This window comes from Lissotriton helveticus, chromosome 5_1, assembly GCF_964261635.1.
Source record: "Lissotriton helveticus chromosome 5_1, aLisHel1.1, whole genome shotgun sequence".
Classification (NCBI taxonomy): Eukaryota; Metazoa; Chordata; class Amphibia; order Caudata; family Salamandridae; genus Lissotriton; species Lissotriton helveticus.
In genome coordinates this window covers 289,172,499-289,186,810 of record NC_136065.1, presented here as the reverse complement: position 1 = coordinate 289,186,810, position 14,312 = coordinate 289,172,499, and the positions used below count along the sequence as shown (strand labels likewise).

At 51.0% G+C, this 14,312-nt stretch overlaps 1 protein-coding gene across 1 annotated transcript in view; it reads right to left on the bottom strand.

Moving 5' to 3' along the window:
- The window catches only part of SRM (spermidine synthase), a 112,182-nt gene that overhangs the window by 27,032 nt on the left and 70,838 nt on the right, over positions 1 to 14,312 (bottom strand). Inside the window, exons 4-5 of the mRNA XM_078642237.1 lie at positions 2,288 to 2,441; positions 91 to 174 (exon numbers count right to left, since the gene is read on the bottom strand). Of these exons, the coding sequence (XP_078498363.1) occupies positions 91 to 174; positions 2,288 to 2,441 (238 nt within the window). The remainder of the gene's footprint in view (positions 1 to 90; positions 175 to 2,287; positions 2,442 to 14,312) is intronic.

The window sequence follows — 14,312 nt, the reverse complement described above, 5'->3', positions numbered from 1 at the left end:
CTACTTTGAGGACACAACCCACAGCCACCATTGCCCTCCTGAGAATAATAATACAATTCTATGGCTCCTGGGCCAGAACAGGCACCTCACCCTGGCAGCATAGGATGCCGTCCTCCCTGAGTGCAGTCTTCATCAGCTGATAGTAAGATTCCTTGAAGAGGCTCTCAGCTGGACCTGTGGAACAGAGGACACATCAAGTGCTTACACATTATTGAAGACTTTTTTTTAATCTGTTACCACTTTTTTACACTTTCCTGCTGTTGTATATTTATCGGATATGCATACTCCATCAAGGCTTGGTTTTGGAAAGCGCGACTTCCTTTTCGCAAACGTTTGTTTCGGCTTTGTTTGAAGACTTCTCTCCAATGACTCTCTGTGAAGGTGATCGGCAACCAACAAAAGTACCAGGCACAAAGGCCAGTTTCAGACAGTCAAATTAGTAATTTTCATCATGCATGCGGTCTTGTTGATGGTGCATGTAAATAGGTTTATGCTGTTGATACAAAGGTCTGTTTGGCTTGGTAATGATCTGTCGCCCTTCTTTGTAATGTTTTTCTCAGCAGCGCACTGAACGCCGCAATGAACTTAAGACTCATCTAGCCCGCTGGTGTTTCTTCATTCATTTTGCTTTTCTCTGATTGACATTAGAGCTGTGGGACACTAAGAATGCACCACCTTTCAGAATGGAGGGTAATTCTGCATCAACCCAGGGCATGTGATGGGTGAGAGGAGTGGCAGTGACAGAATGTAATATGTAACTAAGTTAAAGTCTAAAATGCATTTTTCAGTGTGTTACATTCCCCTCTCCCAGCTCTGCATAACCGAATTTTAATTTTTTAGAGTTTTATATAGCGCAAACTAGACCCGCAGATATCAAGTATCAGAGCGCTTTACATGATCAACAGTTTCGTTACAGATGGATACATTCATTTGCTAGGCACGAGGAGATTAAGGGCCAGATGTAGGTAACTTCCATTTAGCGAGTCCATAATAGCGATTATTACCGAATCGCTATTAAGGACTCGCTAAATGGAATGTAGGTAGGAATTGTTAAAATAATAGCGATTCCTTAACATTCCTTAATAGCGAATCGGTAATTCCGATCCGCTATTAAGGAATACCTAGCCATTCACTCCTATGGGCTAAGAGGACCATAGGAATGAATGGGAAGAGATTCACTATTAGCGATTCGGTATTACCGAATGATTAATAGCGGGAGGTATTTCAAGGGTGCTAGGGTGTCCAAAGGTCACCCTGTTGCACCCCTGAAATATGCATGTGTGCACATGTGGCGCACATCCATGCTCTAAGGGCATGGATGTGTGCCACATGGCACATTAAAAAAAGCAAAAAAGTGTTTTTTGTAAGGAAATCGCTACTTACCACCAACTTGAAGTTGGTGGTAAATAGCGATTCCTTAAGGCTGAGGTGCACTGTTTTTAGTGCTACGTACATTGCATTTAAGGAATCAGTATTTCCGATTCCTTAAATGCAAGAGCAAAATAAGGAATCGCTATTTTGCGATTCCTTATTTTGCATGTAGGTTTAAAGTCACCTACAATGTAACGAATTTCTGCGTTACCGACCGGTATTTAGCCACCTACATCTGGCCCTAAGTGATTTGCCCAGGATCACAGGATGTTGAGCGTCGTTGCCAAGACTCGAACCCAGTTCCCCAGCTTCGAGGTCGATCGCTTTAGCCGTAAGGCTACATCCTCTATTGCCTAACACAATTGCACAAGTAGGTTACAATAAGTCAGTTTCTTTACTTTTCTTCAATAAACGGACATGCATGGTTTTCCTGCCCCAAACAGCACGATGTAATGTTTTGTGAACCCAGGTGCCAATTTTGTGTAATTTTCACATGAAATGTGCGTTAGGTGAGCCAAGAAACTATTGTGCTATGGTTTTGTGGCATTCAGGTAACACTATCACGCCAAATATTGCCATAACTTGAAAAAACGAGAAAGGCTCGAGTATGTAACAATACACTGGATACATATCTCTTCGAGCACCAGCAGAGCTTGACTAAAGGTTGGAAATGTGAGGGCAAGACATGCAATAAAAGACATTATGTTTTTCGTGGTGGGAGGAAATAAAGGTATGGCCACAAAAAAAGAGGTGAAATACTGCTGAGGTGGGATGTGATAAAACAATAGAGGGTCCAATATTAAAGCGACAGGACCACAGCAAAGTAAGCAGCAGGAATGAGAAGAGTATCAGAATTGCAGAAGATTGTCCACTTCCTCTTAGACACAGAAGTGGACGGATGCATTAGCCACCTTACCCACAGGATCTGAGGAGTCTGTGATGATCACATCAAAGGCGTCCTGGTTCTGTTTCATAAACTCAAAACCATCTCCGACATGTAGGGTGAGTTTCGGACTAGAGTAGCCTGAGGCTAGGCTGGGTAGGTACTTTTTTGACACTTCTATCACAGCCTGTAAGAAAAAACCCACAACATACATGTGAAATGGGTGCCATGTAATTATAGTTCATAATTTTCTTCCTACCACTCAGTCTTTAAGCACTGAAGTCCTCTACTCTTAGAATGTCAGACACGACAAGCAACATTGAGAAAAACTGCAAATACATCTAAAACAGACAATCACCAGAGTACACAGGATCCAGGCAGGAACATACGGCTAGACCAACAAGTCTCCAGAAAGCCTCTAGATATAAAAGAAATGCGGTCGGAGTGTCCCACTAAAGTAATCAGGTACACCTAGGTCCATTTTACCCAGCCAATAGTTTACATCAGATCACTTTGGAATTCCAGTATCTCTACGTAACAGGTTGAAGTATAAATAAACTTTAATTTCATACAACTTTTCAACCAATATCCTAAAAGATTGGGGACGAGTGCAGTGGGATGGATTGGGGTACAGAGGGGTAGATTGGGAGGATTATAGAAGGGTAGACTGGAATGGAGTGGGGTAGATTGGGCAGTGGGGTAGATTGGTGTGGAGTAGATTGGGATGGTGTAGAATGGAGTAGGGTGGAGTGGGGTAGATTGGGTGAATTATAGTAGGGTAGATTGGGGTAGATTGGAGTGGTGTGGAGTGGGGTGCAGTAGACTAGGGTAGAGTTTGGGGAGATTGGAGTGGGGCATGTGGTGTGGAGTGGAGAGGTGTAGAGTGCTGTGGCGTGTTGTGTCGTAGAGTGTCTTCGATGGAAGGGCGTATAGTAGTGTGGCCTGTCACAAGTGGAGTGGAGCAGAATGGAGTAGCATGGAATAAAGAGGAAGGGAGTGGCAAGGAGTGTGGTAGTGAGGAGTATGCATGGTGTGGTAGTGCTCTATTACTTTGAAACATGTTTTATATACTTTCTGGGCTTCAGCCAGCCCATATGTTTCTTATGTGCTGGCTCCATCATCGCTCTCCTATTCTTTCTCCCCATTTGCCTATGGCATGCATGTGTCCTGTCTCTCTCTGCGTTTAGCCCTCCTCGAGCAAGGGCCAATAACTCCATCAATTCACTGGTCACATTTTAGCATTTTTTTAGGAACTACTTTTTTCTTTGTTAAAAAGCAATTCACACGGTGGGTCCGGTTTTCACTCGCTCCTATGCATTTTTGTAAACAGGCCTGTAAATCTTGTTCTTATCTTGTGACATTTGCTGAGCATTCAAAGATTGAGGTCAAATGGCAGACACTGTTTTCAGAAAGCGACTGTTCTGTGCCCCACTCCGCCCTCATTCGCACTCCTGCTTCCATGTAATACTTCACCTTGGTAGCCATAGCAGCCTCTGTGCATTGTTAAAGCAAAGAATGGGTCACAGGCAGATCACCTGCCTGCACATCCCTCTGCTCAGCAAGACGCTGGAAGAGGAGGTTATTACGGGCAACAGCAACTTATTAAGATTTGGAAAAGATTTCCAGCTTTAACAAAAACAGAGCCTTAGCAGGTAACCACATTTTTAAACACCGAGGCGGGAGCACAAAGTTGGGTCTGCGTTTGTTCTGTTGCTGCGAGAGGGCTGGCATGTGCTTGTTTGGAGGTAGGCTGTGATCAGTAACATCTTAAAAACCGGGCTGTGCACATAAATATGGCTATTTAAGGCATCAAGGGCAGGGCTATGCATACATGGTGCAAGCTGCTGAATGGACACCTTAGGAAAATATAATCTTCACAAAATCAGATCGGGAATGTGTTAAAAAAATAATAGTAATTCTACGTTTTATCTATAGTTTTCACTGTTAACTAATTAGTTACATATAAATGCCTTACTCACGTTTTTGATGGTTCTAGATATTGCTGGCCACGCTAATAAAAGCTTGACCTAGATGCCTGGCTCTGGCTCACTTGTAATATTCTTAGATCTTTGAGACAAAAACAAACCGAGCTTGCATGTGGTTTCTGCATGCCACCATTCGTTAGGCTCACGCTCCAAGAATAGTAGACAAAATATTAACCTTTGAGGTAAAATAGGACATAGAAAAAAAATACCCATTTAGCTATATATTTATCACTGAACTGCTCAATGTGAAAAAGAAAACCTATTATGAATCCTGGCTGACTTGCTCGCAAATTGTATGATCATAGGCAAAGATTTTACTTTCACCTGGCCTCCTTATTCTTCTTTTTTATTTTTTATTTAAATTTGTTTTTATTGTTGCAGTAAGGTATTTCAGTACAGAATAGACAGTCCGCCGACGTGGCCTCAACATTCAGCCACGAACAGCTATGTGTGCAACGTTTTCTTGCTATATAGAACTGGTACACATAAACATGACTTCGGTGAATCAGTGCATTATAATCATGTAAAGGCTCCTGCAGGCTGAGAGGTGATGGGACGGTATCGCCATAGGGGCGATGAATAAGATCAGATGGGTACTTTCATGCCGTAACAGCGCCGAATCTGGATCTGTACTGTGCACATAACAGTGTTACCAGTGAACAGGGGGGTAACGGAACTGTGGGAGGGAAGCATGTAGGCGCTAGCAGGGTCTAAGTAGGGAGATAATGGCGGCGGGTGTCGAGGGGGGGGGGGGGAGAAACCCATGGCTGGCCGGACATGCGAGAGGTTGCCTAGGACGTGGGGGGTTATCTGGGTCCGACTCTGGGGTGGCTCACTTCAGGTCAAGGCTACCGGTCTTCTCGGGTGGGGGGAGGGGAAGGGTCAGGCGAGTCTCCAGCTTGCGTGGACTGGCGGAATCTGTGAAGGAGCATGGCCCATTCCATGGAGATGGGAAGTTTGCGCGCGCCCTTGGCTTCTTCTTCCCTTAAAGCATCTTCCTCCGCTGCCGCCCATTTGCTAACCGCCCCTTTCCATTGTGTTATGGGGGGACCCTCTGGGGATCGCCAGCGCATGGTTATACATCTATTGGCTAGTAGGAGCGCTAAAGACACGAAGCGCCTATGCACCGGTTCACGCTTAGAGATGTGGAGGATGCCTAATGCACTGGACTCCCAGGTGGCTAGTGTAGTGAGACCCGTGAGTTCCAGTAGTGTGTTGTGCACCCCCTGCCAGAAAGGTTGGAGATCGGGACAGTCCCAAAACATGTGACGGAAGTTCGCAGCTGGGGAACAGCATCTGGGGCACAAGAATGGCGTGGAGGGGTAGAACTTCTGCAATCGCGCTGGGGTGAGATATGCCCTGTGTAATATGTAATATTGAATATTTTTGAAGCGGGCGTTCCTAGAGACGCGTTTAGGGGCCTCAAGAGCTTTAGTCCACTCCGAGTCGTGCAGAACACGGCCTATGTCCTCTTCCCAAGTGGTACGTAGGGTCGTCAGGGGGGTGTATGAGAGTTCCCGGATGGATTTATATAGCCATGTGACCAGGTGGCGACCCACCCCCATATGTAGGATAGTATGTATTACTGGATGCGTGTCTGGCTCGCCATTTTGGAGATTGAAATGGGGTCGGTATCCGTCGAGCAGTTGCCTATACCTGAGGAATTGGCCTGGGGGGAGCCCGGATTCTGCGACCAGGCGGTCCAGCGGTTTCAACTGACCCTCCTCGAAGAGTGATTCTAGATCTGTGATGCCACAGCGGGACCAGTCGGCGAGTAGTGGGGCCGCAAAGTAGGAATCCTGCTTGGGGCCGCCTATTAGCGGCAGCAGCGGGGAGTATGGGGGTCTAGCGGGGGACAGCCGGTGTATCCGCAGCATACATCGGCGCGCTATCGTCACCTGGAGGGGGTAAGTGCGCCGTGGCTTGGTGCCCGGAAGGAGCAGACGGGTGAGTTCCGGAGTCGTGATTCTACCAGTAGGAGTAACCGTCTCCTGAGGGTAACGGTCCGCTGTCCAGTAGGACAGCCACTGGAGCTGTGCTGCGAGGAAATATGCCTCGAAGGATGGAGCTCCGAGTCCCCCCTGTGTTGTGGGGAGTTGTAGAGTTTTCAGGGCGACTCTGTGGCGGCCTGCTCCCCAGATGAGAGTTCCTAAGAGGGAATCAACGTCGCGAAAGAAGGATCTGGGTGGTATCACCGGCAGGTTCGTGAAATGGTAGAGGAGCCGGGGGAGCATCACCATTTTAGCAAGGGCTATCCGTCCAATCGGGGCCAGTGGTAATTTATTCCAGAAGGCTACCGTCGGGCGCAAACTCTCGAGTACCTTGCGGTGGTTGCCTTCAAAGATGTCCGTCGGAGAATGGTATAAGCGGACGCCGAGGTATCGGGGAGCTTCCGTGGACCATGAAAGCCTATGTGGTCCAAGGTCGATGTCTCGGGGGGGTAGGTCCGGGTGTAGGGGGTAAACCGTGGACTTGTCCCAGTTGACTTGTAGACCCGAGGCAGTTGCAAAGTCCGCCAATGTGGCCCCTATGGGGGTTAGGTCCATTTCAATGTCTCGGACATATATGAGGAGATCATCCGCGTACATGGACACACAATGGGTCCCGTCTGCAAGCGGTACTCCCCAGTCCACACCCTCCCGACGCAGCCGAACCGCCAGCGGCTCGACTGCTAGCGCGAACAAGAGGGGCGACAAGGGGCAACCTTGTCTTGTGCCTCGTCGGACTGCAAACGCCGGTGAGATACGTTTCCCGATACGTACTCGAGTAGTGAGGTCGGTGTATAGGAGGCGGGTATATGCCATGAGCGTCGGGCCGAGATTAAGGCGCCGCAGGACCGAAAATAGGTAGGGCCAGGTGAGGGTGTCAAACGCCTTCTCCAGGTCCATAATGAGGCAGGCAGCGCGGGGAAATCTGTCGCGTACCTGATCTTGGATATGGAAGACTCGGCGGAGGTTCTGGGAGGTATTCCTCCCGGGGACGAAGCCGCATTGGTCGGGGTGGACCAGCGGGCGTATGACCTGCGCATAACGATCAGCTAGGATCTTCCCCAGGATCTTACAATCAGCCGACAGGAGTGTGATAGGCCGGTATGACCCCATGAGAAGCGGATCTCTGTGGGGCTTAAGAAAGGTGACAATCACGGATTCCCGCAGCGACTGGGGCAGTTTCCCCAAGTGGAGTGACGCCCCGAACACCCGTGACAGACGGGGAACCACCAGGGGAGAGAATGTTGCGTAGTATTCTAGTGGGAAGCCGTCCAGTCCCGGTGCTTTATTTCGGGACATGGCGCGTATCGCTTGGGTGATGTCAGAAGGAATTATCTTGGCGTCGAGCGTGCGCTTGTCGGAATCCGATATCGTGGGCAGCGTCAGAGGGTCTAAGAACTGATCCGCGGTAAACGGGGTACAGCATGCCGGGGCTTCGTACACTCGTGTATAATGGCGTTGGAATGCTAGGAGAATCTCAGCTTGTGATTGCACCAGTACATCCTCCGGGTTGAGAATGTCCGTGATCGGCTTGATTTCGGTGTCCTGCTTCGCCATCCAGGCCAGAAGCGCCCCGGTTTTGTCTCTGTCTTTGTGCACCCGAGAGGCGTATGCCCTGAAATTATACTTACGGAGGTCAGCGCAGGCAGTTTGATATTCCGTTTTGGCCTCTGCCGTAAGTACGGCGTGTTCCTCCGAGTCGTCAGGCCGTTTGGTGAGAGCAGCTAGAGCTTGTTCCGTCGTTAAGAGCGACCGTTCTAAGGTGCGGCGGACCCCCACTATCTGTTTGATGCATTCTCCCCTTGCCACCACTTTATATGCGTCCCACTCCACTAGTACCGATGACGTCGTGTTCTCATTGTGTATAAAGTAGTCGCGTATGCTGGTTTTGTGCGCGTCCCTGAAGACCGGGTCCGTTAGGCAGTCTCTGGGGAGGCGCCAGGTGGGGACCGGTGGATGCGGGGGGCGCCAGGTAAGCCGTATTATGTGGGCATCATGATCTGAGAGGATCCGTCCCAGGTAATCTGTAGATGTAACCTTAGGGAGGATCGGAGCAGAGCAGAGGAAACGGTCTAGGCGGACCCGAAGGTTGTGTGGAATCGAGTGGAAGGAGTAGATGCGAGCCAGTGGGTGTAGGTGTCGCCATGCATCAGTGAGCGCCCAGTGTGTGGTCCATGCCTTGAAGAGGGCCGCCTGCCGGGGGGCCGGGGAGTGCGTGGGGGGAGGATGTGAGCGGTCCAGCAAGGGGTCTAGTGTGCAGTTAAAGTCGCCTCCCAGCACCCATGGGACTGTGGTGAACTGGGCCAGGACGCCCGTAAGGTGATCCCAGAACCGGTCCTGATCCGTATTAGGGGCGTATATGCTGCCAAGAAGTACCCCTTGCCCATCAAGAATTCCCTCCAGAAGCGCGTATCTGCCCTCTCTATCTACTATTCGCCGGAGCGCCCGGAAGGGAGTACCAGGTCTCACCCAAATTAATGCGCCGCGTGCGAACGCTGAATATTGCGTGGCGCAGATGGTCCCTCGCCATTTGGCTTGTAGGCGAATGAGTTCAGTAGCGTTAATGTGCGTCTCTTGTAAGAACGTTATGTTGGCCGCCATGCGCCGTATGTAGGAGTATACAGAGTAGCGCTTGCTGGGCGTGTGTAGGCCCCGTACATTTAGTGTAAGGATACTAACGTCAGAGTGGGGGACAGCCATTTCTAGGGTGACGTGTTTGGGGGAGGGGCACCTCTACAGTTCCCGTGTGCCGCCCATGTGTGCGTGTCGTATATGTTCCTGCGCGCCAAGCCTCCTTAAACGTGGGGGGGGGACTGGGGAGGTGAACAGCAACTAGAACTTCGGGTGGGTAACCGTCCCAATACTGAGGATACGTCACTGGGGGTGGCATATCCAAACTAGTGTCCCACTAGGGGAAAAAAGTCAATAGAAGTTTGCGGGGGTGGCAGCATGTGTCGTTGCTGGGCCTGTGCGCGGGTCGGGCTCTAGTAGGAGAAGTATCTATCGCTCGCTGGCGCTTACATTTATCTGGTAGAGCAGTCTAGGCTTCTAGACGTCGCGCATCATCACAGGCATTCAAGAAAAGGATATGTCAGGTGACAGTTCAGTTGTTCACGAGGAAGTGACAGGTTGGCTGGTTAGGGCAGCGTCCAGTGTGTGTGCCACAACAAGGGGGGAGGAGATCGGGCCAAATCCCGACATAGTTCCATCGCTGTCCCGATCTTTCTCTGGGGTGAATAGGTGTGGCTGACCTTCCAAGTCCGAAGCCGGGGGTGACGAATGTAGTTCAGTGACCGCCCGCAGTGCGTCTCGTCGTTCCTGCATGATTTGGGTGAGATCGGGTGAGCCCGCTGGGGAGGACGTCTGGCTCTTGGGGTGGCCAGATCGCTCATGGTTAGCGCCACGTTTCCTGGGCCGTCTGTAGTCAGTATTGCGCGCCTTCTGGGGTCCGGGCTTAGGGATCAGCGGGCAATGAAATTCGGTCCAGTCCTGTGCGTCTGCCGCCGTGTCGAAGAAGAGGGCTTTCCCTTTGTGGATCACCTTGAGGCGGGCAGGGAACAGCAGGGAATATTGAAGATCGTTTGCGTGGAGGCGCCTCTTGACTTCTAGAAACGTGGATCGACGCTGTTGAACCTCCCTGGCATAGTCTGGGAACACCATAACGTGTTGGTCCTCCACCTGTAGGGGGCCCGCCGTCCGGGCCGCACGAAGCACTGCATCCCGGTCTCGGAAGTGCAGAAACTTGGCCAGCATGGGCCGCGGGGGAAGACCAGGTTTGGGCGCCCGGGCCGGGACCCTGTGTGCCCTCTCGATGGAGAAGTATGGCGACAGGTCACAGTCCGGGGTGAACGATTTAGTCCAGGATTCCATGTAGGTCAGAGGGTCCGAATTTTCAATCCCCTCCGGTAGGCCCAGGACGCGAATGTTGCAGCGTCTCGAGCGCCCCTCCAAATCCACTGTGCGTTCCTCCAGGGTCGCCACGCGGCGTAGGATCTCCTGCATGTCTGCTGCCTGCGATTGCACCGTTGGTTGCAATTCAGTCACGACCCGCTCACCCTCCTTCACTCTATCCGCTAGTTTACGGTGTTCATCTCGGATTAGGCTAATGTCTGTTGCCAGGGTGCCCAATCTCTCCTCCATCGAGAGGCGAGACATTTCTATTGCTGCCAGCACCTGGTCCAGCTTCGTTGATAGCGTAGGGTCGGCTTGCGACGTATTGGACTGTGTCCATGCCCTCGTCTGGGGGGGGGGCATCTTCTCGACAGCCGTTTCCGGGACTGTCGTCCCCTGGGTGCTCCTCGGCTTCCCCATGGGTGCTGTTGAGGGGAAGAGGGGGGGGTGTCCCCTCGGTCGTCGCGTGTCCTGCGGGTGGTAGGTCGTCGCCACGTGGTATCGGTGGGTGAGTGGTCCGCCACTCCGGTTCCTCCGGGTCCAAGGCGAGGCTCGTTTCACCCCGGGGGGCCACCACCAAGGGCGTCAAGGGTGGTAAGCGGTTTCCGGGGTCGGTGGATTCGACCGTGTGGGGGTCTCTGCACTCCACGGGGCGGGGGCCAGTGCCCGCGTTGACCGGCAGGGCAAGGTCGGGTGGCGTGGGCTAGGGGAGGCGCTGACAATGTCTTCAATGCAAGTGGAATGCTCTCGTCCCCAGAGCGGGACTCGTGGCTGTTCCCGGTGTCAGGCCTGCACAGGCGCCATGTCAAGGTCAGGCACTCGGATTCACTGGGCAGTTCGTACATGTGAGTGCGACCTGGGTGTTCTGGTCGGGTGGCAGCGTGCTCTGTGGCTGTCCTCGTGGGTGGACGTGAAAAGGGGCCACCTGGGTGTCGACTTGAGATCCTCGGGGAGCAGGAGGGGAAATGGCAGCACAGCACTCACCGATGGCAGTGGCGGGTTCTCCGAAGCGCTCAGCTCCGTGTGAGTGGCGGCCCTCCTGTAGTCCGCGATGGCAAGCTGTCAGGGTTTGAGGGCTGATTCAGGCTTCTGGCAGGGAAACAGCTCCGAGGCGTCGGAGCCCCGGGGTGGCGGCCGCCATCTTGGGAGCCAGGGCCCCGGGGTGAAAGAGGGCTCCGTTCGGTGTTTTTGCCCTCGCAGGGGTGGCTCCCGGTCGTCGGCTGGTCGAGCTCTCTGGGGCCGTCGTGCAGGGATCCAGCGCTCGGGGGTTCAAGGGTCCGAGGCTGAGGCGCCGCAGTCAGGATCTCCGGGGGTGGGGCGGGAGAGACCACCATTCACCGCCCACAATGAGGGCGTCGGACACCTGGGATGGTCTGCTCCGCATCGGTGGCGTGCACGCCGGCCTCTCGTGGTTAGCGGTGACAGGCCGTCCGGGTTCGGGAGCCGATCAGGCGTCTGGTGGGTGTCCAGCCTCTATGCATCGGAGCCCCGGGGCGGCGGCCGCCATCTTGCGTGTCAGGGCTCCGGAGTGTAGAGAGGCGCCATGCAACAAGCCCCTCCGTGGGCCAACGTCGTCCCTCTTGCAGGTTCCTCTGTGGCCGCTGCTGGTCGCGTCGTCAGGTACCGCTGTCCAGGGAGTCGGGTCTCGGCGGCTCACAGATCCGCAGGTTCAGGTAGCGCCCGCCATTTTCCAGGGTCGGCGTCCCTCGGACCCGGCAGGATACAGCTCGGCTAGTGTTGTCCGCCCGTTGTAATTGCTGGTCACTCGGGGGGTGCCCCAGTGTGCGGGGGCATCCCGAGCGTTGATGCGGGCAGGTTGAGGCTCCCAGCGATCACGGGAACTGGGCAAGATGCTAGCCCGATCGCGGAGCCTCAGCAAGACACAGCCGCCATCGTAGCTTGCTAAGCCACGCCCCCTCCTTATTCTTCTTTATCATATATGAGAGAACCTTTAAAATACAATAAATAAGTTCGGGAAGTGCACTGTACAAAAACCTCTTGTGTTTGATTTAAGTCTATTCTGTTGCTTTATCTATAATTAAGATTTTAACTACGCTTAGGCCATCTCACTTGCCTCTTAGTTCCCTAATGCAATTGTTGTGAGGACGGGGCAGGACTAGAAGTTCTTGTTTGAATACATACTGTTCAATGCGGTTATATAATCTGAGGTTCTAAGGTGAAACGCTTCAGCGTGTTAAATAAATACACATTTTGAATTTTGATGAGACTTGATCATATTTTCACGTTTGTTTTATGATTGATATGCCTAATATTTCCCAGGCTTGGCTCGTGCAAGGGCTTTTAGAGCCAAGTCAGACCTTTTGCTTAGCTCTCGCAGTTAATTTGTTGGTTCACCCACATCTGGTTTGAGATGTTTACGTAAAAGACCGACTGTGTTAAACGCATTTTCCTGCAGCGTGTGTTGGACCCAAACTAGACACTTATACCAGCAAGCTTGTATTCTAGCAACAAACGCACCTTTTATATCTTCACTACCAAATTTTCTGAGTACATATGTGTAAAATTTTTGTATTTGTCAAGGGCCTATATGTAATGTTTACATGGCTCTTGGGGCACATAAAAGGACACGGACACACTTTCCAACTTTCCAAGTCTCTAAATCCTTTGTTTATCCCTTTACACTTGTGCCTCTCTTTCTCCCAGTTTAGCAATGCTTTCTCAACACAACACTGCTTTGTATATCAAAACTAATGATCCAATTTCACTTCACACCACACACATCCACTCCATCAGGGTCCGATTGGGATCAACCCAGCACCCCCCAATAAGTGTACCAAATTCCCGGATCACAGCAGTTTATGAAACCACATTTGACAAGCCTCAATGTCTCATTTTTAGGTCTCGCGACCTATCGATGCGCGCAAGCGCATCGAGCGGAGCGAGAATTTAAGTAGCCAAAATCCTCGTCAAACTAAGCGCTTTCCGCTGGCGTTTTGTTTACGTTCACGTGAATCACGTGATCAAACACGAACGCGCATCAGCCTCCCTCCCTCCTAATTGCATTTTTTTAACGGCCGCCGCACAGCACATCAAAGGGCTTCGCCCAGCGTGCGCTCTGCGGCTTCTCGGCTTCCCCTTCCCTAATTACTCTTGGATGGCCGGCCGGCACACAGCCTTCCTTGGATTTCTCCTCCCCCTCCCCAGCCAGCTTCCCCCAGGCCGTGTTCCCTCCCCTGCTACCCCATCCTCACTCATCCCTCGCACCCCCTCCTCCTTCAGGCCCCCACCATTTGCTTTTGCTTGTTTTTTTTTTTCAGCTTAGTAACGTGCTTTGTAAAGGCTTGCAGGTCTGTCTGTGTGTATTCACTTTACAAAAGTCAAACCCATTTGCTTTGTCGTTGCTTGTTTAAATAGCCGGCTTTCCCTCGTTCGTCTTTTCTCACTTTTACAATCTTGGCTTAATGCTCCTCCCCCTCCCCCAACTCAGAGCGCGTCTCAGAGCTGCGCGTCGTTTTTGTTGCTTGTTAGTTTTCCTAGTTAGCAACAGTTTGAGATTGTCACTTTCATTTTAAATTATTGCTCTTTTCAGGCTACATAACAAGTGTTATTCCAGTTCGGGATTATTTTAATTTGTACAGTCACATAGATACAAACTGCTAGAATGCTGTAATTCTTTAACCAGCACTGCAGCCGATAACAGAACCTCTAGTTCTCACTGCTCAGCAAATGCCGTCTGCAGTGTCCGGCTCTGAGCAACCGCAATTTTCAAGAATGTGTGAGCTTACCTCAGATCATTAGCCCACCAGCTCACCAGCAAGTGCTACACTTGTTTTCTTTCTTTGTCTTAATTCGATCTTCCAGAGGAAGATCATAAAATATACACAAAAGAGATCATACAATAAAAACATCTACAATAAAAACATTTGATAACTTACATTCATGGGAATAAACGTGTTTAGATCTTGGTTCAATACCTCAAGATGCTAATGGTAGCATATTATACGAATAAACTCACGTCCCCAGCAGCAGCTTTAAGGGATTTAAAGTGCATAGGTCAAAATTTAACATCATGGTAAGTGGCCAACAATCCATGATACATATTAATATATATACACTATTATTAAAACTGCTTACTCCGTCTTTCTGGCTAAAATGCTTTTCAAAAAGCAAGCAACTGAATAACGTGTCACAATCGTTGAGTTGCAATAGAAACAAGCATTGGCATAGCCAATA